The 23,446-nt window shown below is 43.6% G+C and overlaps 1 protein-coding gene across 8 annotated transcripts in view; it reads left to right on the top strand.

Moving 5' to 3' along the window:
* Positions 1 to 23,446, top strand: part of TLE4 (TLE family member 4, transcriptional corepressor) — a 617,928-nt gene that overhangs the window by 540,903 nt on the left and 53,579 nt on the right. For all 8 annotated transcript variants that reach the window (XM_044060884.1, XM_044060882.1, XM_044060883.1 and 5 more), the window contains one exon: positions 5,989 to 6,238. In XM_044060884.1, coding sequence (XP_043916819.1) covers positions 5,989 to 6,238 — 250 coding nt within the window. The remainder of the gene's footprint in view (positions 1 to 5,988; positions 6,239 to 23,446) is intronic.

Consider the following 23,446-nt stretch of genomic DNA (forward strand, 5'->3'; position numbering starts at 1 on the left):
ATTTTTGTACTTGTGCTGTTTACGGTGGTGGGTGTGAATTTTGAGCCTTGCCTAAAAAAGGCACTATGGGGGCAGCAAGAGCCTTGGCCAGTATTCGAAAGCCAAGGGGTGAGAGGTGCAAGCAGTCTCTTGTGAAGCAACACGGCTTGTCAAGCATGTCATCCCAGGCTGACACCGGATCCCCTTTGAATGACACCAGAAGCTTAACCAATTGTTGAAATTGGTCAATTTTTCTTTATACTGAGGTATCATTCTTGGTGAGGGTAGGATGCTACTCAGGGTCAGGGTCATACCCGCCTGGGCTACATGATCAAAGAGCTCTTCCATGTCCCTTTTCATGTAGTCCAGGGAGGTACATTTCAGGTCATTCACACCAACATGAACAATGACAGAGTCATATTTGTACTTGTTCTGGAGTGACCTGAGTGCTTGTGTTATGTGGAGAATTCTGGCTCCTGATAGGCAGCTAACAGTAACCTTCTCCTTGTCCAGCCTGGTGAGTGGGGTGTCAGTGTGTCTGGCTATTGAGTCGCCTATTACTAGTGTGTTAGGTATGTTATTTCGCCTTAAGGGCTGTGATTGTGCGGCACATTGATTTTGTGTTTTATGTGTTGTCTGGTTTGTGACTGGAGGTGCAGGTTTTGTGAGTGTCTGCCTTGGAGCTCTCTGTTGCTTTTGCAGGTTTTTATTTAGAGCCTCCGAGTATGATTTTGTGTATTTATGTGTATTTTTTGCCAGTGCTGGTTTAGTGGGTCTATGTGAGGCTGGAGGTGTGGTGCTAGTGTTAACCTTTTCCTCATGACTGTCTGTTCCAGTCTTGGGTGGAGAGACCTTAGCCTCCAGTTTGGCTGTATAATTACATCTCTCGCATATGTTAGTATTTTGTGGTAGGAGGAGAGGGCTGTCTGTGTACATGAGGCAGTTGTAACATTGCCTCAGGATACCCAGATTCACCAGCTGGACTGGAGAGTACACCTGAAGTTGCCCTTTGGTCACGCCTGAATAGTAGGGTGAGCTGCTTAGTCGCTTGGTTGGTGAGGGGTGGATAAAGAGCCTTGCCCTGCTGGGCAGTCAAGTGTCAGGGTATATTAGTGCTTGCTATTAGGTCTGAGCAAGTGCTGGACTGTAGGATGCTTTTTCAGTGCTTAGGTTGAGAGTTAGACTAGTTTCAAGTGAACAACTGAAGAGGAGACTTAGTGGAGCCAGGAATAATTTATCCCTAGCTAACCAGTGCTGCCCAGTGCACAAAACCGTGCAAACTACTAACTTCTGGGTTGAAACCACTCCTCCAGGGACAGATGGCTGCTCAAAGTTCAACTCTGTCACAGGTAAACAGAGAAACTTCCCTCTATCCAAGTAAGGTATGGGCAACTCAGAAACTTGTAACACAGCCCTGAATTCAACACTAGCCAGAAAACTGGACTATATTAGCTTAGAAAGGCAGGAAACAAGAACATTTTTTTTTTTAAAGATAAGGCAAAAACAGTAAAAAGTACAGTTAAAACAGCTTTAAACGACTACAAGCGATCAGAAAAGGCTATCGGACTTAGTGTGTAGCCTACAACAATTAAACAATTAAAAAAAAAAAAACTTTTTTAAAAGTGCAAGCAGTCAAATAAGTACAATATGTGAAAAAAAAACAAGCTTTTAAATCACAATAAGTGCTGGAAAAATCAGCATTTGTGCAGAAAACCATTAAGTACAGCAAGAAAATACAGAAAACTGATACTCAATCACTCCAAAGTCTCTCTTTTAAGCTAGAAGGCTTGTATCAGTTTAAGGCTTTCTAGTGCTTTCCAGTAGGTTAGTTACAGGAAAGATGGAAAACAAGCGCAGATGTGATCTTTTAAACCAGAAAGTTGAAAGAGATGGACAACTTCCCGAATGATCAATAAACTACAATTCCTGGGCCAAGAACCACTCCTCTTGTGGTAGACAGGCTACCTAGTACCACTCTCACTCGTAAGCTAGAAGGCTGCACTCAAACACAAAGGCTTGGGAGGCACAGAAGCTTACAAACAGTCCTGAATACAGCAAATCTGTACCTGGACTAGACTAGTTACCGGAAAAGTGGGGATAAAGTGCAAACACGGGCTTTAAAACCAGAAAGTTGAAAGAGATGGAAAAAAACTGCCCATACGGCCAGTAAACTACAATTTCATGGCCAGAACCACTCCTCTTGTGGTAGATAGGCTACCTAGTGCTTACCACTCCCACTGATAAGCTAGAAGGCTTCCCTCCAACACAGAAGGGCTTGCGGGGCTCAAAAGCTTACCAACAGTCCTGGATACAGCAACTCTGTATCTGGACTAGGCTAGTAACAGGAAAGGTGGGAAACAGCGCAAGTGCGGCTTTTAAACCAGAAAGTTGAAAGTGATGGGGAAAAACTGCCCAAACGACCAGTAACTGCAATTTCTGGGCCAAGAACCACTCCTCTTGTGGTAGATAGGCTACCTAATGCTTACCACTCTCACTGATGAGCTTAAAAGGCTTCCCTCCCAACACAGAAAGGCTTGGGAGTTTAGAAGCATACAAAGAGTCCTGGATGCAGCAAATCTGTTACCTGGACTGGACTAGTTACAGGAAAGGTGGGGAACAAGCACATGACGCAGGCTTTTAAGCCAGCAAGTTGAAAGAGATGGAAAACTGCCTAAGCGGCCAATAAACTGCAATTTATGGGCCAAAACCCACTCTTCCCGTGGTAGATAGGCTACCTGATGCTTACCACTCCCACTGATAAGCTAGAAGGCTTCCCTCCAACACAGAAAGGCTTGGGGGGGGCTCAGAAGCTTACAAAGAGTCCTGGATACAGCAAATCTGTACCTGGACTAGACTAGTAACAGGAATGGCAGGAAACGAGCACAAACACAGGCTTTTGAATCAGAAGGTTGAAAGATGGAAGAGCTTCCCAAACAGCCAATAAACTATAATTTCTGGGCCAGAAACATCTTCTCCTGTGGTAGATAGGCTACCTAGTGCTTACCACTCCCACTGATAAGCTAGAAGGCTTCCCTCCAACACAGAAAGGCTTTGGGGGGCTCAGGAGCATACAAACAGTCCTGGATATAGCAAGTATGTATCTGGACCAGACAAGTTACAGGAAAGGCAGGAAACAAGCTAGGAATTTTATTTATTTATTTATTTATTTACTTTACAGAAAAGCAGCTAAAACAGCAGTAAATACAATTCAAATGCAGTGCAGGCTAGCACACGTGTATCAATATTACGGCAAATACAGTTTAATTAAATGCAATTAAATTAACAAATGACTAAAAGACAAGTGCAGAAGGCATTAAATTAGGCTACTAACAAGCAGTAATAAGTGCAGAGTAAGTAACAGCACGCAGAACAGCAACTAAGACAGTTACAGTAAAAGCAAATGAATAAATATATATAATTTTTTTTTTTTTGAGGGGAGGGAACACAGCAGGATTAAGAGGCTACATGGGGTTGTCCTTCTCAAATGCTCTCTTTGTACACAGTAGGAGTGCCTGAAATCATAATATGATCTCACTGCACTCAATTGAGTGAGCAAATGAGATAGGCCCAGAAGGAGTATCCAAATACAAACTTACAAGAGGGGCGGGCAGTTTCAAAACCACCAAGATTAACACCAACACAAGAACAGGGAGGGTGGCTGGAAGAAACACAGTGAAGACAACAAAAGACAGAAATAATACAGTACCACTATAAATAATAGACAAGTGTATAAATACAGCACAGTGCAAATTAAGTTTCAAAAAGTGTACTCATCAGTTTGAAATAGATTCCAGTTCTGCAACTCAAAGCAAATCTATCAGCTTTCCAGCAGTTTTTGAGGCAATTTCTAGTGGGATATCATGTTGAAAGCTTTGGATAAATCTAGGAAGTGTGTCAAGGCTGAGTTTGCAGAGTTTTGATATTGGTTAACAGATGTTATAATACTAAAGAGAGCTGTACATGTACTATGAAAATTATGGAAACCATGCTGTGTTGGGGAGAGGAGGCAGTTGTCAGTAAGAGAGCTGAAGTCTGAGTGCAGACAGTATGGCTGTATGCCTAAAGCTTGAGAGCTCATTTGTGTTCCCAATTTTATAGAGTTGATGAATGTAGCACTTTTCCCATAGGGATGGGACGTAGGTTTCTGTGATGGAACGGTTGATTAGGATAGAGATAGGAAAAGCTAGTGCGGCACAGTATCACAACAGATAGCATTGTCTCGTAACAGCAAGAGGTTCTCTGGTTAAATATTCTGCTTGGGTATCTTCTGTGTGGGGTCTGAATGTCCTCCCTGTGTTCACATGGGTTTTCTCCAGGTGCTCTGGTTTCCTCTCACATTCCAAAGACATGCAGTAGGTGAAGTAGGCACACTAAATTGGCCATAGGTGTGAATGTACATATGAGTATGTGGTACAAAAAGAACAGTTGCAGCAGGGCTAGTCACCTGCCAGTGTGAATCTTGGATCTAGATGATTGCCACCTTTGATACAACACCCCAACCCCAAAATGGGGAAAGGGGTTGATGGATGGCTAGATGGATGAATGGAGAAAGCTTAGGGCAACAGCAGCAATGTTAAGTGCTTAGATGGTATGGTATGTTATCAGTTACAATGGTAGATTTTTAACGTTATTTATAGCTTTTGATTGTAGAAATAGAGACTGGTTTGAGTACAAGTGTTTGGGGAGCTAACAAGAAAGGAAGAGTTTTTTTGTGCCTGTGCTGAGAGTTTAATAAGAGAGGTTACTGTTTGGATGAAGTGGCTATTGAATTCACTGGCTATACTGTCCATATGGTTCGATGAAGTAGGTGTAGGATTTGTTGGTGTACTGGCTTTTAACAGCTGGTTGATTACAGTCTGGAAAGCTTTGAGGTTGTTATAATAATATCTAGATTCCATCTCTTTAATTCTACCCTCTCCTTTATTCCTTTTTCTCTCTTTAATTTCCTTTTCATATAGTTAACTAATTACTATAAGTAATTTAGTTGTTATAAAACATGCATTCACTGAATGCAGCCATTCTATGGCAGTACTATATTCAAATATTTCATAGTGTTGCAGATAAACGTTATAGTTCTACCATTGTAAATCCTCTTTTTGAGAAATTTAATTCTGTTCTATTCTATTTTGTTACAGTCTGTCATATTTACTTTTTTTACTAGCTTTATTTTGGGGTTTGAAATCTCCTTGCTGGCCTGAAAATGGTTTGTTTGGATCAGTTCTTTACTCCATAAAATAAATTTAAATAAACAAGCTTTTTAAAAGTTTGCTTTGTACTAGCTTTGTTCAGGAAAAGGTGCCACTGATCTTCTTCTTCTTTCGGCTTTTTCCCGGTTAGGGGTCACCACAGCGGATCACCTGTCCACTCATGATTGGCAGTGGAGTTTTACGGTGTCGAGTTGCAAGCCCGGCACACACATGCACACACTCACACCTAGGGCCAATTTAGAGTGTCCAATCCACCTACAGCATGTATTTGGGATGTGGGAGGATATCAGAGCACCCGGAGGAAACCCACGTGACCACAGGCAGGACATGCAGACTCCACACAGAAGGCACCCCAGCCAGCACTGAGACAGGAGGAATTGCTGGCTTGCTGTGTGTTTATACATACACACCTCCTAACCTTCCATCTCCAAAATATGGAACACTACTTCTCACATTGTAGAATAAATGGGCAAAATGTAGAGCACTTACTAACAGATGATTGACAACTTCAGCTAAGAAGCTCACAAGATGGTTAAAATGCATTACTTATACATGTGCTGATACGTTAGTATGACTCGGTATTTGTTTGTTATGAAGGTCAGTTAAAAAAAATTGTTAACACTGGTAATGTGTCAGTTCTTTCATCATGGAACTGCAAGAAACACAGACTTTTGAAACTCAAAATGAGGACTGTTTCTTATATTGAGGTGCACTTGAGAGGTATGCATGCCCAAGGGAACACTGGCTTGCCTGTGAGGATAAAAATGTGTAATGCATCTGTTCTCTCTGTTTTAAACTACAGGGCTTATTCATTCCATGTGAGTGCAGAAGGCCAGATGCAGCCTGTTCCATTCCCTCCTGATGCACTGATTGGACCAGGAATTCCACGTCATGCACGGCAGATAAATACGCTAAGCCATGGAGAAGTGGTGTGTGCTGTTACCATCAGCAATCCCACTAGGCACGTGTACACTGGAGGCAAGGGATGTGTGAAGGTCTGGGATATCAGTCATCCTGGAAATAAGAGTCCAGTATCCCAACTGGATTGCCTGGTAAATGAATTAATTTGGAATAATATTAATAGAGAAGTCTGTCACTGTCCAGCCGTTTAGCTATGCCATGATCTTGAGGTTACCTCCAGAAGCATTCATTTCTGTTACGTTTAAGCTTTATCCCCAGAATGGGGAGGAATTTAAGTCACAAAAGTGTATTCTTAGTCGCATTAATACCTTATCTGTCTGAAGTAGATTGATCTGTTTCCCACTTAGGAACTCAGTATGTTGTGAAATAGGTACCCAACAACTTTTTCCCACCGGACAAACACGTGTGCGTGTGCGTGTGCGTGTGCGTGTGTGTGTGTGTGTGTGTGTGTGTGTGTGTGTGTGTGATGCTGCTGGCTTTATTACTTTTTTGACATGTCATTCTTGTCTGGGTTTTTTTTTTCTCTCTCTCGGACATAATATTTCTGTGGAGTTGTTAGTGGTGGTCTGTAATTATAACTACCTCCAGATATCTATATGAAAACTGAACAAATTATATGTAAATTTGAAAAAAAAACATTTCTGATTCAGAAAAGAAAAAACTAAGCTCTGACAATTTCACTTTTCACTTTCTAGACAAGCTAGGGTCTCCTCTTTGGATATAGAGTTTAAACCAAGACGCAAGTACAGATAAATTGATTTAAATACTTTATAAAATGTTCCTAAAGGAAGAGACTATGCTTTTTAGGCTTGTACGTTATTTGGCAATTTTATTATTGAATGCACTGTCCTGTAAATTGAATATATTGTTGAGGAATTTAAGTTGTATAAAGCAAATGTTTGAAATGCCTCTTTATGCTGTAATATTGATAGTTTAAGTTGATGGGTTGTGCTGGTCTGGGTCTGCAGAAGAAGTGACTGCAAACAGTATAGTTAGACATGACTTGTGCCATTGTGAAGTCGGCTCTTAACTATGTTTTCGTTGAGAATACAGGGGCCATATTAGCAGCAAGAGTAGCTCAAAGAGGTGAAGCAGTTTTTGTTGCTACCCAGAAAAGAGCTGCATTGGCCTTTACTAGTTGTTATCCCCTGGACAGCTTTTGGCAGGAGATTTAGGTGTGCCATTTGTTAAAACATATTCTAAGCTGCCCACTCAGCAGAAAAAAAAGGAAGTTAACAGACAACTGCAGAACAGTGCAACATGCTGTTTTTAGATGATCCTCTGTCAGCTGTAGAGATTGTTGTTGCTGGATCCTTTGGGTCTGGTTTTATTAATGCTGATTGTATGTGCACAGAGCATTACTGAACTCAAAAGGACAAGGAGGGCAGGATTACCCACATACCAAGTTGCAGACCACATTTGGACATGCAAGGGTTGTATGGGTCAGGAAGAAGGTAATATTTTCACAAGAATATGGTCAACAAAATGCTAGACTGAAATAGAGTTGCTCCAGGTTGTATTATCCTTTATTTAGATATGATGTCTGAATGAAAAGAGCTGGAGTTGTTACTACACATGAAAATGACAAAGCAGAAATGTTAAGTACCCAGCAAGACTACATTTTTACAGCTTTAAGACACTAGTGCAGTAATGTCCTTCATAAAAGAATTGTCAAGTCTGTTCTGCTGAAAATGTGATTCTGATTATCACAGAAGATGCAAGGGAAACAAAAGATAATTCTGGAACTTCTTCAGAAATTTTGAAATACCTTTGACAAACTGCAGAAGTTGTTAGCTGATAACAGTTAATATCATCACTATGAGCTTACATGTTTTAGATGTAGGCATCTTCCTGTAATCAGTGATGTTGTCCAGTTTTTTTGCATAGCAAATTGTGAACTTAAAAAAAGTGTATTTACATATGAATAAGTGTTCTTCGGTTGCCACAAAAGGTGCATAGTGACAGTGAATGAGAAATGTGGATGTAAATTTCACTGTTGAAACTAAGACTACCGTTACCTACAGCCTATGAGGAAATGGGCATATATGGAAATACCTAATAAGATGTTTTTGAAAATTTAAGGATGTTCTTCGTCTTCCATTGCTGCAGTCCTGACAATTGGGTATAGTCCGCGTCCCAGTCGGCCCGAATACCAGAGTATAAGGCTGACGTCGGTCATGGCACCTTAGACTGACGTCAGTACGTCAGGGTACTAATGCGCATGCCCGACGTCATTTCCTCAGTCTTTTTTGCCGCATGGTCCGATGCAGAAGCAATTTTGCGAGTGCAGGTTGGCGTTCTGAGATTTTCCGAAACCGGAGTTTCAGACCGAAACAGAGTTGGCTAAGTAACCCTGTTGGGGAACATTTTGGTTTTTTCTTGCCTCAGTATTTAACCGGATGTCAGAAAAAGTGAATAACTGTATTTCTTGTGGGAAGCAGATACCGCATAGGGATTATCATACATTGTGTATACCTTGTTTAGGGCCTGAGCACGACGTTGTTGGTTGCCGCTCTTGTGCTAGATTTAACAAGCGCACTATTAAGAGGAGGCTGGATTGTGCTAGGTTAGTGTTTGGGAAGCGTTGCAATTATAATATGCCGCCGGATGCTCCGACGCCCGCTTCATCCAAGAAGCGCAAGGACAAAACAGTGAAGCCTAGGGGTGAGGAACGCGCAGTCCCGGACGTCGGTTCTTTAGAAGGCTCAGGGGAGCCAGAGGTTTTGCCAGGAGTCTCTATGGAGTCTCAGGCAGATACTTTTCTGTTACAGGATGTGCCCTCTCAGCAGGTAGGCCAGGCTGAGGGGCTTCTCAGGTAACTGTTCTTCCCTCTCTTCCCAAGGTAGTTAGGGCCTCTCCTTCTGTTGCCAAAGCTTCTTTTAGAGGTAGGCCAAGTTCAGCTTCTGTGGGGGCTTCTCCTAGCATTTCGGGCTCTGTGCCTAAGAAACATATGCTTAAAATGGCAGAAGATTTGATTACTCTGATTAGAGGTTCTATGCCCCGCCTGATAAGAGGCCTAGGGTGGAACAGGAGTTTGATAGTTTTGAACAGTGTTCACAGGCTTCAGAGTCTTCTGTGGAAGACTTACAAGAGTTTCCTACTTATTCTGATTCTGATGTGGATGATTCCACTCCTACAGCTTCTCCTCCTGAGGATTTTTCATTTTCAGAGACTCTTCACTCCATGAGGGAGCACTTTAAATGGGAAGGCCAGGATTACTCTGATTCCAGGAAAAGGCTTAGGGAATTCTTGTTTTTACCCCAGCATAGGCCCTTAGCTATTCCTCCTGTGTTGAATGTGGTGGAGGATGTTTTTGCAGAGGCTTCCCTGAACCCTGACTCCTTGCCTCCTGCTGCTGTTAAGCCTGATAGGTATTATAGGGTGCCCGAAGCTCATAAGTATTTGTTTAAGAGTCCTAGGGCGGACCCAGAAACTGTTTCTCAGGGGCCTAAAGGTGTTAAAGCTTCTGTGGTTAAAAATCCTGTACCCTCTGATAAAGAGGCAAGGGCTTTGGATAGGTGGGGTAAGAAAGTATATACTTCTTCCACTCTAGCCATGAGGGCGTTGAATTGTCAGTTTCATATGCTAAAATATCAGATTTATCTCCTTTCACAATTGAAATCTAAGGTGGATGCTTTGGCGGAAGGTATTGAGTGTAAAGAATTGCTGGATTTGGTTCATGTGTCTGAACAAGTGGGTAAGCATTCTTTGCAGTGTGGTTTTGATGCTGTTCAGGCCTCCTCGAGGGTGGCTGCTACTAGTTCTGTTCTTCGCAGACATGCCTGGTTGAAGGATCAGAATTTAGCTGAGCATGTTAAGACCAGGATTTTGGATGCTCCTTTACAGTCTGATGTGTTGTTTGGACCGCCTGTGGAAGCAGTTTTAAAGAAAATGGAGGACAAAGCTAAGTCTATGCAGACTGTTAAAGATTTTTTGCAGGTGCAGCCTCCGAAGTTTAGTAGAAATTGGCCTGCTAAGGGGTGGACGTATCCTGCTTATGGTTCCCAGTCTAGGGGTAGGTCTAGACGTGGTAGGGGCAGGGCTCAAGGTTCGTTTAGGCCTAGATCAGAGAGTTCACCTGCTCAGACTTCTGGTGAGGGCAGGGGTCAGTCCTTTCGTAAGCAGACCCAATGACCTGCCTTTTCAGCTGCCAGTGGATTCTCGTCTGGCAGCTCCTTTGGGAGGAAGACTGTCTCTTTTCAAAGAAAATTGGGATTTAATCACTCAAGACAGATGGGTGCTGGATATCATTCATCACGGTTACAGATTTTATTTCCACACAATGCCCCCTTTCAAAGGCATGCCAGATGTTCCTCCTCCACAAAGAAAAGAGGCTCACAAGCAAGTTTCTCAGTTACTCCAGATAGGGGCCATTCAGCCAGTCCCTGTATCAGAAAGGGGCTTCGGATTTTATTCTTGCCTGTTCCTCGTACCAAAGAAGGGGAACACGTGGAGACCAATTTTGGATTTATCTATCCTCAACACTTATCTGGACATTCCCAAGTTCAAGATGTTGACGTTACAACAACTGTTACCTCTGCTGGGCAAAGATCACTGGATGGTAACTTTAGATCTCAAGGAAGCTTACCTTCATGTGCCTATAAGGCTAGGTTGCAGAAAGTATCGGCGGTTTCGAACTGGAGATTTTCATTATCAGTTCTCTGCATTGCCCTTTGGCTTATCTACTGCCCAGAGTATTCACAAAGGTTCTGGCTCCAGTGATAGCTTACTTCAGGCTTCAAGGCATTCAAATCTATCCTTACTTGGACGACTGCCTGATTCTGGCTCAAGAAAAGGAAGACCTTCTACAGCATCTGGAATATGTCATAGCAGTGCTAAGATGCCTGGGGTATTCTGTGAACGAAATAAAGTCCAGTCTAGTACCCTCTCAAGACATGTGCTTTCTGGGTGTGAGACTGAATACAGCAGCCCAGATGGCCTTTTTAACCCCGGACAAACAAAAGAGTCTGTCACTTTACTTCCATCAACTATCTCATCAGTCCGTGCTGACTGCAAGGACAGTCCTTCAAGCATTAGGGTTCATGGCATCTTGTATTCTGGTGCTTCCCAATGCCAAACTGCATATGAGGAAGCTGCAATGGTATCTCAAAAATGTATGGACACAGCACTGCCAGGATTTGGACACTGTCATTCAAATAATACCTTGCCTTCAAAAGGAATTCTTGTGGTGGGCTCAGGAATGTCACCTAAACAAGGGACTCTCTGTGACCCGGCCAGAGGCGAGTCAGATTTTAACGACAGATGCCTCGGACACTGCTTGGGAGCTCATCTAAATGGAAAGTGGATACAAGACAAGTGGCCTGCCAGACTACAGCATCTACATATCAACATGAAGGAGATGTTAGCAGTCCAGTTTGCATTGATGGCTTTCAAGGAGTTACTTCTTCCAGGGCAGGTGTTGATTCTAACAGACAACACAACTGTCATGTGGTACATCAACAAGCAAGGGGGAACACATTCTTATCCTCTATGCAGGCAAGCAATGATTTTATGGGAGACTGCGTTAAGCCTGCAACTAACTCTTCAGGCAAGGTTTCTGCCAGGAGCACAGAACTCCCTAGCAGATGTGTTAAGCAGACAAATCATGGATCCCCACGAGTGGAAACTGGATCTTCATGTATTTCAGAAATTGACAGTGTCATGGGGAACTCCAGACATAGATCTGTTCGCTTCTCCACTAAACCACCAGCTGCCAAAGTATTGCACAAAGGGGTTTCATCACACAGCTTGGAAAGTGGATGCTCTGTCTTTCAGTTGGAAAAACCTTCATGTCTATGCCTTTCCACCTCTGCCTCTTCTTCCAAAGGTATTATTAAAGGTCAGACAAGACAGGCCAAGGATGATTTTGATAGCTCCAGATTGGCCTCGGCAACACTGGTATCCACTACTACGGAGTCTGGTAAGGAAGCCTCCATGGCCTTTACCTCTGATTCCTCAAGTGTTATCTCAGAAGGATGGTCATCTGCTCAATGTCAAGCTTCACTCTCTTCATCTAACAGCCTGGCATATTCTCTCTTGAAGCACAGCAGGTCTCAACTTCCTCAGCAAGTTTTAAATGTGATTATGGAAGCTAGAAGACCTAGTACAAGGAAGGTGTACGCAGACAAATGGAAGAGATTTTTATTTTGGAGTACAGCAAAGAATTTGGAGATTTCTGAGCCTAATTTGAGTGTGGCTCTTCAATATCTTACTGAGTTATTGGACAAAGGTTTGTCCTTCTCTTCCATTAAGATTCATGCTGCAGCAATTTCAGCTCATTATGATTGTGACCCACCTTTGTTTTCGCATCCTTTGTTCAAGCAGTTTCTTAGAGGGGCAAAGAATATAAGACCCCCACGTAGAGCTCCTACTCCTGCTTGGGATCTCAATTTTGTGTTGGAAAAACTTACTCTACAACCTTTTGAACCTGCGGCTACTGCTGAGTTGAAATACTTGTCATGGAAGACTGCTTTTCTGTTGGCCATTACTTCTGCAAGAAGGGTGTCTGAGTTGCAGGCCCTTATGGCAGTAGAGCCTTTTTTGATTTTCCATAAGGATAGGGTATCATTACGTACTAATCCTTCCTTTATGCCTAAGGTGGTTTCTAGTGTGGCTTTAAACCAAACTATTCATTTGCCTACTTTTTATGCAGATCCCCAAAATAAAGGGGAAAAGATTTTGCACACTTTAGATGTACACAGGCAATTGAGATATTATTTAAGCAGGACTAAGGATTTTAGGCAGTCTCAGCAGTTGTTTGTTTCTTTTGCCTTGAGTTCACAGGGCAAGCCTGTGTCAAAACAAACTATTTCCCGGTGGATTGGCTTTTGCATTGCATTTTGTTATTCCCATCATGGCAAGGAGATTCCAGCTGGGATTAGGCCTCATTCCACTAGGGCTACTGCCACTTCTACAGCATTTCTACGGGGGGTGGCAACTAAGGATATTTTGGAAGCAGCTACTTGGAGTTCAGTGCATACTTTCTCTAAGCATTATCATCTTCCTATCTACTCTAAGTCTAGGGCTGGTTTTGCCACTGCTGTTTTGCAAGGCATGTTATCAGCTCCTACTTCCTTATAATTTGCCAGCCTCCCTTTCCTCTGCTTTGGGATTCTACCCAATTGTCAGGACTGCAGCAATGGAAGACGAAGAACATAGTACAGTTTTGTACCTACAATAAATGTAGATGTTCGAGGATTCCATTGCTGCAGTCCAATTTACCCTCCCTCCTTCCCCTCTGTGTTTAGGGGTGGTTGTGTAGGTGAGTTTTCATGCTTATATTTTTTGTATATATTGTTGTATATATTGTACATGTTTTTTGGTGCAGGTTTTTTGGGACTTGTCTTTTTGGGTCTTCTGACATCTGGGGCAAGAAAAGACTGAGGAAATGACGTCGGGCATGCGCATTAGTACCCTGACGTACTGACGTCAGTCTAAGGCGCCATGACCGACGTCAGCCTTATACTCTGGTATTCGGGCCGACTGGGATGCGGACTATACCCAATTGTCAGGACTGCAGCAATGGAATCCTCGAACATCTACATTTATGGTAGGTACAAAACTGTACTTTTCCAGGGTGTGACTGGAAACTGCTATTAGCAGATTCTTCTAATAAAAAAAAACTGTGTGATTAATATGTAGTTAGTCAGTATGAGATGGTGTTTGAACAAAATTTAAAAAACATATCATCTAATATGTAGACCAGATCTAAATCTTTTGTCATTGTTAATGGATGAATGTCATGTGTGTACTTGCACAATGCATGCAGAGCATTTACTAAGCTGTGTATAATAAGAATTTAGTGCATACAGGGTAAAACATGAGATTAGGCAAAATGTGTAGTGCAGACAAGTAGACTGCACAGAGTGGAGTGCTCTGGACTTAGAGGACAAGATGGCCTGGTATTTATTAAGACATGGAGACATTCAGGTGCGTTTACTCCACACAGAGTGGAGTGTTTTGGAGCTAGAGGACAAGGTGACGTTATGTGTATTAAGACGCAAAGACATTCAGGTGCATTTATACCATTCCAAACTCTGGAAAGTGAGTGCACAAACACAGTGATGTCTTATGTAGAGGACAGTGCCCCATGATGGACATCGCCAACAGGGCAGATCCAGACTTTGTAATGAAAAGCTCCCATAACAGACTGATAGTGAAGCAGGAACAACTTAACTGACATTTTATGCATAATGTGCAGCTTGAGGAAGTGTAAATGTGCACTGCCTGATGTCCTTCTATTCTCATGTTGCAGTATTCTTAACTTTTGGGTTAGCCTCCACCTAGCGACCCAAATATCCAACCAGTGTACAAAAGCTTTAGTCACTGTAAGGTACGTGGGACTTTTGATGTTGGCCAAAGGGAACGTGGGCCATAAAAGTGACGTCTGCACGTACCTTCCTCAATACTGAGTGCCCCAGTCGGACTCCAGTCCCAGGATAGCTGCACAAGTCCATAATCGTCCAGCAAAGCCCAAATTTCCTTTTGAATAGGGGGTAGGAGGGTGGGATAGAATACTGCAGCATGGAAGAGAAGGGCATCTGTGGTTATGGTAAAATTTTACACAACTATTCAGTGTCCTTCTATTCTCATGTTGCAAGTATTCTTAACCTTTGGGTGAGTGCCATAGCTCAAAGGAAAGAAGAGGAGGTTGGTTAGGAACAATTTTCCAAAAATCCGTGCAGGATTGCCCTAGCAAACCCTGCTGTGGCTCTAGAGATGTGATCCAGTCTGTATTGTTTTGTGAAGGTATGAACAAATGTCCAGATAGCTGCTTCTAGAACAGAGGCAGTGTCCAACCCCTTGAAAAAAGCTCTGGAGGAGGCCATGGCCCTAGTTGGATGGGCTTTAATATTGGAGTCTGTGTGTTTTCATGGCAGGGATAGTAAAAGGAGAAGGCTTTGGAAATCCATATAGAAATAGTCTGTTTAGTCATAGCTTTTCCCAGAGCCCTGAGGTGAAAGGAGACAAACAGTTGCTCTGATCTCCTAATAGATTTAGTCTTGTCAGTGTAGAATCTGAGTTGTCTGTGAACATTAAGGGAATGCAGGACTCTCTCACTGTCATTCTGGGGCTGCAGGAAGAAAGTGGATAGGTGGCTACATTGGTCCGGGGATAACTCACTATCCACCTTGGGCATAAAGGGCGGGTTAGTCCATAAGGTAACCATATCCTTGTGGAAGATCAGAATGGGTGGGTTGACTGAGGGCCTGGAGCTCTGAGAATCTCCTGGCTGAAGTTAAGGCCACCAAAAGCACAGTTTTCCAAGTGCAATACTTTAGAGAGGCTGTGGCTGTTGGCTCAGATGGAGTAACACTGAGCTTCTCCAACACATAGTTCAGGTCCCAGGGTGGAGGAACTGGCCTCCTGGGTGGTCTGAGGTGTAGAACTCCTTTTAAGAGTCACTTCACTTAAGGTCTAGAAGCAATTGGTGGTTCTAAAGGCAGACATGCATAAATAGCAGCAAGATGGGCATTTACAGAGGAATATGCCAACCCTGCCTGCAACAGTTCACACAGATATGACAGTACCAGGGGACCCCTACTTGAAATGGGTCTAGCTGTCTTTTTTAGACCCTAAATCCTAAATGGAGAATATTTTCCACTTAGACAGATATGATTTCCTAATGTTGGGTTTCCTGGACTCCTGCAAGACATTTAGCACGTCCTCAGAATAAAGGTGTTTGAAAGGGATCAAAACTGTATCACCCACAGGGTTAGGTTCAGAGATTCCAGGTGGTGACAGATCAGGGATCCCTTGTCCTATGAATAGGTCCACTCTGTGAGATAACTTGTGATGATTGCCCCTGGCTAAACACAGAAGGAGGGGGAACCATTGCTGTCTTGGCCAAAAGGGGTCACCAGCAAGATTTTTGGTTTGTCCTGCTGAATTTTCATCAGGACTTTCTGAAGGAGTGTGGAGGGTGGGGGAGCATACAGAAACAGCCCTTCCCAAGTGACAGAAAAGGCATCCAGGGAGCCCTGGTGCAGAACTGTTGACATTGCCTGTTCACAGGACAGGCAAACAGGTCTGTTTGTAGTGTACCCCACCTGCAGACTATGTCCAGAAACACATCACTGTGTAGTGTCCATTCATGGGATTGTGATATGGATCTGCTTAGGGTGTCTACCTGCATGTTCTGAGCTGAGGGTATATGGATGATTTGCAGAGTTGCTGCATGCTGGACCACGAGTCCCCCCCCACAGTTTGTTCACATACCAAAGAATAGTAGTGTTGTCAGTGAACAATTTCATGGGTCCTTGCTTCAGGACATGTTGGAAGGCCCTCAGAGCAAATATGAGAGCCGTCATCTCTCTGATGTTGATATGTTCCCTCTTGGAGTGGCCTGTCCAACTGCATTGCACCTTTAAGCCGCCCATAGCAGCTCCCCACACCAGGTCTGAAGCATCTGTGTACATTTCCTGTACTGGGGCTAGGGGTTGTAAGGGAAGCCCTGGATTCCGAGAGACTTGATCCACCCACCAAAGGGTCTCCTTCCTTAGGCATGGCAGGAAGGGAATGGTGTGGTTCAGCGGGTGGGAGTGTGGAGTCCATGTGGACCTCAGATACCACTGAAGCTTTCTCATGTGGAGTCTTTCCAGTGGCAACATGGGGATTGTGGAAGCCCTGTACCCTAAGAGTCTGAGGTATTATCTTGCTGTCATTGCCTGATTCTGCACCCATGTAAGACCTGGTCTTGGGAGGAGTTTAGGCTGGATTTGTGGAAGTTGATTATGAAGCTCAGAGACTGCAGAACAGAAATGACTGTCTGGAGGGTATTGAAGCAGTCTGCCTGGCTCAGGAGGCCGTCCAGGTATGGGAAAATTTGTATCCCTAGAACCCTGAAGTAGACTATCACTGAAGCCAGTCATTTGGTGAATACTTTGGTGCAGTAGATAGTCCAAGGGATAAAGTGGAGAATTGAAAATGTAATGAACCCACAGAGAAGCACAAGTACTTCCTGTATTTGGGCCTGATGGGGATATGTAGGTAAGCATCTTTGATGTCCATAGTGGTCAAAAATGCCTGAGGCATTATCAGTATGGAAAAAATTTGAAGGGTATATATGAAGAAGATGGGTACTAGAAGAAAGAGGTTGAGGTGCGAGAGGTTCATTATGGGGTCTCCCTGGGCCATCCTTTCTCAGGAACTAGAAAAATTCTGGAGTAAAACCCCTTACCTTTTCTGAGCCTGGAACTGATTGAGTAGTTCCTTGAGAGACAAGGCTGTCCAAGATGGGTTGTAATAGAGACTGTTGGTCCTTTGGTTGCTGAGGGATGCCCCTGAAAACAGGAGGAACGGCCCAGGTCATGAAATAACCATTTTCTATGATGGACAGAACTCACCTGTCTGAAGTGATGCTTTCCCAGAAAGAGAGACAGTAAGACAGTCTCTGGGAAAGGAGAATATGGCCTGGAGGGGGGTGGAAGAGTAGGCAGGTAGTCACAGACTACCTGTCTTGTCCCGAAACATCATCTGAGAGGTTCTGACAATGCAGCCATGCAAACTTCCTCAAAACAGTACCAGTGGCCTATGTAGCCCTTGAAGCATCAACAGCGTCTTACACACACTGTAAACAATGGGTTGTAACTTACAGAATCATATAAATTAAACTATTTAAAGCAGATTTATTTCTCACAAGAAGAAACTGCAGATAAAACATGACCGTTCTAAATTCTGAAAATCAAAGTTACAGCAGCATACACTTGTTCCCATACTTATCTATAATCTTCCCATCCTTGTCAAAAAGAGCAGAATTGGAATTGGCTAATATTAACTATAGCTATAGTTGCAAGATCAGATTTGGGAAGAGTGTATAAAAACTTATAAGATTGAAAATACTGGCATATTCTAGAAATGGTCCCAGAGAAAGAGAACCCCCCCCACAGGGAGAGTCAGAAACTGAGCTATTCATAATGTCTAATTCAGAAACCTGAGAAGGAAACCCTGTATCTGTACCTTCATCCTCCTGTCCAGATTCAGAATCTTGAAATATCCCTCGTTTTGTACCAGAAACTACTTTATGAGAAGTATCAGTAGGTTCATAAGTAGGTACTAGGCTCTCGGCCCTAGGACCTATACAAGCCCAGCCAAAAAGGTACCCTGGCTTTTGCCACCCAAGAAAATTATTTTCCTGTGCCACTGTCGAGCAGAGCCACAGAAGTGATCCCCGGAGTGAATTTCCCATTTCCCATCCAGTCATCAAGAGTTTTCGTGAAGAGTGCTAAGGAGGAGCTTTGTTTGATATAGATAGGTAAATTATTCCAGAGTATGGGAAGTCTCTGGGACAGGAATCTATCCCTCCAGCATGTTCTGTTTATTGTGGTGACAAGGTTTAGGTCCCTAGAGCATGTAGCTCGGAGGGATTGGGATTTCTTTAAATGGAGCATGTCCAACAGCTCTGGGTTTGACATTGCTTTGTATGTTAGGCAGAGATCACCTCTGAGTAGGCGATATGCGGCGGAGTAAAGCTGGAGTTTTTTGAGACGGTCTGCAAAGGGCATCTGTTTGAGGCCGGGAATCCTCTTTGTGAGGTATTTCGGTGGCCTTTCCAGTTGTTAATGTCTTGTGAGGTACATATCAAAAGGGGCATTATACTCTATAATGGGTCTAATGAGTAGAGGGAACAATGACCTCTTTTTTTTTCTGGATGAGAAACCTTTTGTGATGAGGTGTGACACGTCGAAGGATTTCCTGACTACTGTGGCAATGTGATTATCAAAGGAGAGACTACTGTCCACCTGTGTCCGAAGGTCTCTTTTGGTATTAAGTATACTACCGCCTATGTTGTAGTTCATGGCTACAGAGTTTTTACCAAAGGGGATGACAATGCACTTTTTGGCATTGAGCTTTTGACACAAAGCATCTATCTCAGTGAGGCCCTTTTGTAGGATGCCCACATCATTACGAGTTTCGATTATGTCTCCTAGTTTGCTGTCATCTGTGAACTTCGTTAGCCAAAGACCTTCTGTGTTAGCCTAAACATCAAAGAAGTAGATACCAAACAGGAGAGGACCCAGGACTGAACCCTGTGGTACTCCACTTGTCACTGGTCTGAAGTCAGATTTGGAGTCTGCTGCTTTCACAGTGTGGGTTCTGTCAGTGAGCCAGTTGGCAACCCATCTTGTGACATAGGGATTTATACCTAGTTTAGTGAGTTTATCTATAATTCCAGAGTGGGGGGTGGTTTCGAAAGCCTTGGCAAGATCTAGATAGGCTGAGTGAACCACCTTACCCTCGTCTACGGCTTTGGTGACTGCTTCAGAGAAGTCTATCAGGTTTAGGAGACATGATCTGCCTTTTACAAACCCGAACTGGGTGGGGTCCAGAGTTTGGATATTACCAATGTCTTTGTTTATAAGTTCTATGATGATATGTTCCATGGCCTTGCAGACCAGGCTCGTCAGGCTAATGGGGTGGTAGTTCCCGGGGTCTGTGGTGGCTCCCTCCTTATGGAGTGGGATAACCATTGCTGTGCGCCATTCAGCGGGCACAAAGCCTGAGGTGAGGCTATGATTGAACATGGTACTTAGGTGGGGTGCCAGTTCATTCTGTAATTCGTATAGAACGCAGCCCTGGGATATTGTCTGGTCCCATGGATGCTGTGTTCTTGGCTTCAAAGAGTGTGGTTTTTACCTGTGCAGCTGTGATTACAGGAACTTTGCATTCTTCCTGTATAGAGATGGGCCCTTTAGGGGGTGAGAGGGGGTAAAATTAGCACTGAACCTATCTGCCAGGCTGTTTGCAATATCAGTTGGGTCTGTATATTTAGTGCCATTGTGCTGTAATTCAGAGCAGATCTGAGTGTTGCCATTGAGATTCTTGGCATAGCTATAGAATGCTTTGTGGTTGTCTTTAGAATCAGTGGAGATTTTGTTTTTGTAACTAGCTTTGGAGGATTTTATCAGGGATCGCAGCTTCTTACTGAGGCTGACCAGGGAGCTCCTCCACTCATGGGATTTTACTCTCTTTTGCAACAGTTTCTTTATTCTGTTGTACAGTTTGTTTATGGCAGGGGACCACCAGATTGGCTTCTTTTTTTGGAGGATAGTGTCTTGGTTCTGTTTGGGTTAGCATGATCCATGCACTCATGCAAGTGCTTATAAAGTGCAATTGTATAGGATTCAGTAGTTGTAACTGTATTGTCCATCTGCAAGGGTGTCATGAAGTTCACCACCTCTTCTGTCTTAAGAACATGAAGTTGGCTTTGGAGAAATTGTTTACCATGGTTTCCTTAATGGGGGGTGGGGGCAGGATGTGGATATCTGGGGTGATTAGCTTATCGTCGGATCGGACCATTGAGGCATTGACTTCAGGTGTGGAACACCGGTCACTCATGTTGGTAATGACTAGATCTAGGATATAGTTGCCCTTGGTTTGAGTGTGGATAAGTTGATCCAGGGCATTGGAGTTTATGAATTCCAGAAAGCGTTGAGCGAAGGAGTTGGTACATAAGTAGTTTTCCCAGTTAATGTTGGGGTAGTTGAAATCGCCCATTATTAGGATGTTTGGTTGAACCCTAATATTTTCCAGTACATCAAGAAAAGAGGAGTGGGAATCGTGGGGTATGGTGGTGGATCTGTAGCAAGCTACAATTTGGATTGCAGTTTTGCCCAGAGTTAGATGCACTTGGATAACCTTGGATGCATTATGCTGAGCAACTAGCCTGGAGGTGTGGATATCATTAATGAATATGGGCACACCTCCACCTTTGGTGTTCCGGTCCAGGTTACATGGCCGAAAAGTGTGGTATGAGTTATAGTCTGGCAGTGCAGTGGTGCTTTCTGGAGCCTTGAACCAGGTCTTAATCACTGCACAGATGTCAGTGTTCTCCATGTTAAGGAGTGCCTCGAGTGAGTGCATTTTGAGATTTAGACTTCTAGCATTGAGTAGCATCACCCTCAGTTTTTGCTTGCCTGTTCCTGTTACGGTGGTGAATTTGTCATTTGAATCTTTCCTAAAAAAGGCACTATAGGGGCAGCAAGAACCTTAGCCAGTATCCGGAATCCCAGGGGTGACAGGTGCAGGCCATCTCTGGCAAAGCTTCGTGGTCTGTCGACCATGTCACCCCAGGCAGACAGATACTGGATCCCTTTAGAATGACACCAGAAGCTTAGCCAATTGTTGAAGTCAGTCATTTTGTCCTTGTACTGCAGTATAATTCTGGGTGATGGCAGAATGCTACTCAGGGCTAGGGTCATACCTGCCTGGGTTACAAGATCCGAGAGCTCTTCCATTCCTCTTTTCATGTAGTCCAGGGAGGTAAGTCTCCGGTCATTCACACCAACATGGACAATGATAGAGTCATTTGCAATTGTTGTGGAGAGACCTGAGTCCGTGGGTTATGTGGCGGATCCTGACACCCAACAGGCAGCTGACCGTAACCTTCTCCTTGTTTAGTCTGGTGAGTGGGACATCAGTGTGCCTGACTATAGAGTCACCTATGACTAGTGTGTTGGGTACGTTGTTTTGCCTTATTGGCTGTGATTGAGTGGCACACTGAGTCTGCGGGCTATGTGTCATTTGGGTTGTGTTTGGGGAGGTAGAGGTTGCTTGCATTTCTGCTTTGGAGATCTCTGTTGCTAGATTTAGTGAGACTATGGGATGAGTGTGGTGTGGTGCAAGTGTTTACCTTCTCTTGACTGTCAAGTTCAGTCTTGGTTGGAGAGAGCTTTACCTCCATTTTGGCTAAATAAGTGCATCTCTCACAGGTTGTAGTGTTGGGTGGTAGGAGGAGAGGGTTGTCTGTGTACATGAGGCTATTTCTACATTGCCCCATGATGCCCAGATTCATCAGACAGACAGGAGAGAACACTGGGAGCTGACCCTTGGACATGCCTGAATAAAAAAATATTTTCCTCTAGATAAGTGAGGAAAGTCAGTACAAGAGCTGTTTTACTCTAAGCAAGTGAGAAAGTAAGTACCAAAACTGTTTTCCTCTAGGTAATGAGGAAGGTTGAGTGCTGTAGTAATTAGTAGCTTATTTAGTGCTTACAACAAGTTCTGAACAAGTGCTGATCACGAATAAGCAAATTCAAGTGCTAAAACTAAAAATCTGTATCTGGACTAAACAAGTTACAGGAAAGGGGGGAAACAAGTGCAAATGCGGGCTTTTAAATTAGAAAGTTGAGAGAGATGGAAAAACTGCCCAAACGACCAATAACTACAATTTTTGGGCCAGAACCACTCCTTATGTGGTGGATAGGTTACCTAGTGCTTACCACTCCCACTGATAAACTAGAAGGCTTCACATCCAACACAGAAAGCTTGGGGGGCTCAGAAGCTTACATACAATCTTGGATACAGCAAATCTGAATCTGGACTACACTAGTTACAGGAAAGGTAGGAAACAGGCTTAGACTTTTTTTTTGTTGTACAGAAAAGTAGCTAAAACAGCAGTAAAAATTCAAATGCAGTGCAAGCTAGCACACTTGAGCTTGAGTATGTAGCAATGTTAGACCAAACAGTAGACTGAGTTAAACTGTAAATCAGCCCCAGCAAACTATTGTAAGGAAATTTGAGGAGTAGATAAATGTTTAGCTTTCTATTTCCTTTTGACAGGAAAAATGGGACTAACAGAGTTATTAATGTCAGCAGCAACTTCCTCAGGGATGGGCACAGCATCCTGACAAAACAGCGAAAACGTCCCTGTTTTCTGTCCCAGGACCAACAAGAGTGACTCTCACTTGCCCACTGAGGGGACCCCAGTAGTCACAGAAGACATGGCCAATCCCTGCACTGCCAATGTGCTGTTACACCAGAGGGATCCGGGGTAAAAGATGATGGCCACAGCAGAGTTATCCACTTACAGCAGACACAAACTGCTAGGCTGCCGTGTTAGCAAAAACTGGTTGGAATAGGACCAACAGATTGTTCTGTGATCAGGCCAAAACTGTACCTCTTTCCCAGGGAAAACCAGCAGTAAATGTTGCCTCACAGCAAGAGGTTCTCCTGTTTGATTCACGGCTGGAGTGCCATCTGTGTGGAGTCTGCATGTCTTCCCCGCGGTCGAGTGGCCTCCGAAAGACATGTGTGAATGGGTGTGCCTTCGCTGAAGGTTGGGTGTCGGGCTGGCAACTCAGCATAATAAAAATCTACTGCCAATCATTAGCAGACCGGAGTTCCGCTGTGGCGACCCCTAACCGGGAAAAGCCGAAAAGACAAACTAACAAATGCAAGTAAAAACTAAGTTTAAAAAAAAAAACACTTTTGACAGCCCCACAATATAAAATAAAGATAGTTTCTCTTCAGAAAATACTTTTCATTTCCTTTAAACAGCTTCTAAACTGACAGGAAAACGAGTGCTCCCATTTATAAAAGTACAGTGCAGTCTCATGACA

This window comes from Protopterus annectens, chromosome 2.part0 (assembly GCF_019279795.1).
Source record: "Protopterus annectens isolate FY-2018-M chromosome 2.part0, PAN1.0, whole genome shotgun sequence".
In the NCBI taxonomy this organism is placed as follows: Eukaryota; Metazoa; Chordata; order Ceratodontiformes; family Protopteridae; genus Protopterus; species Protopterus annectens.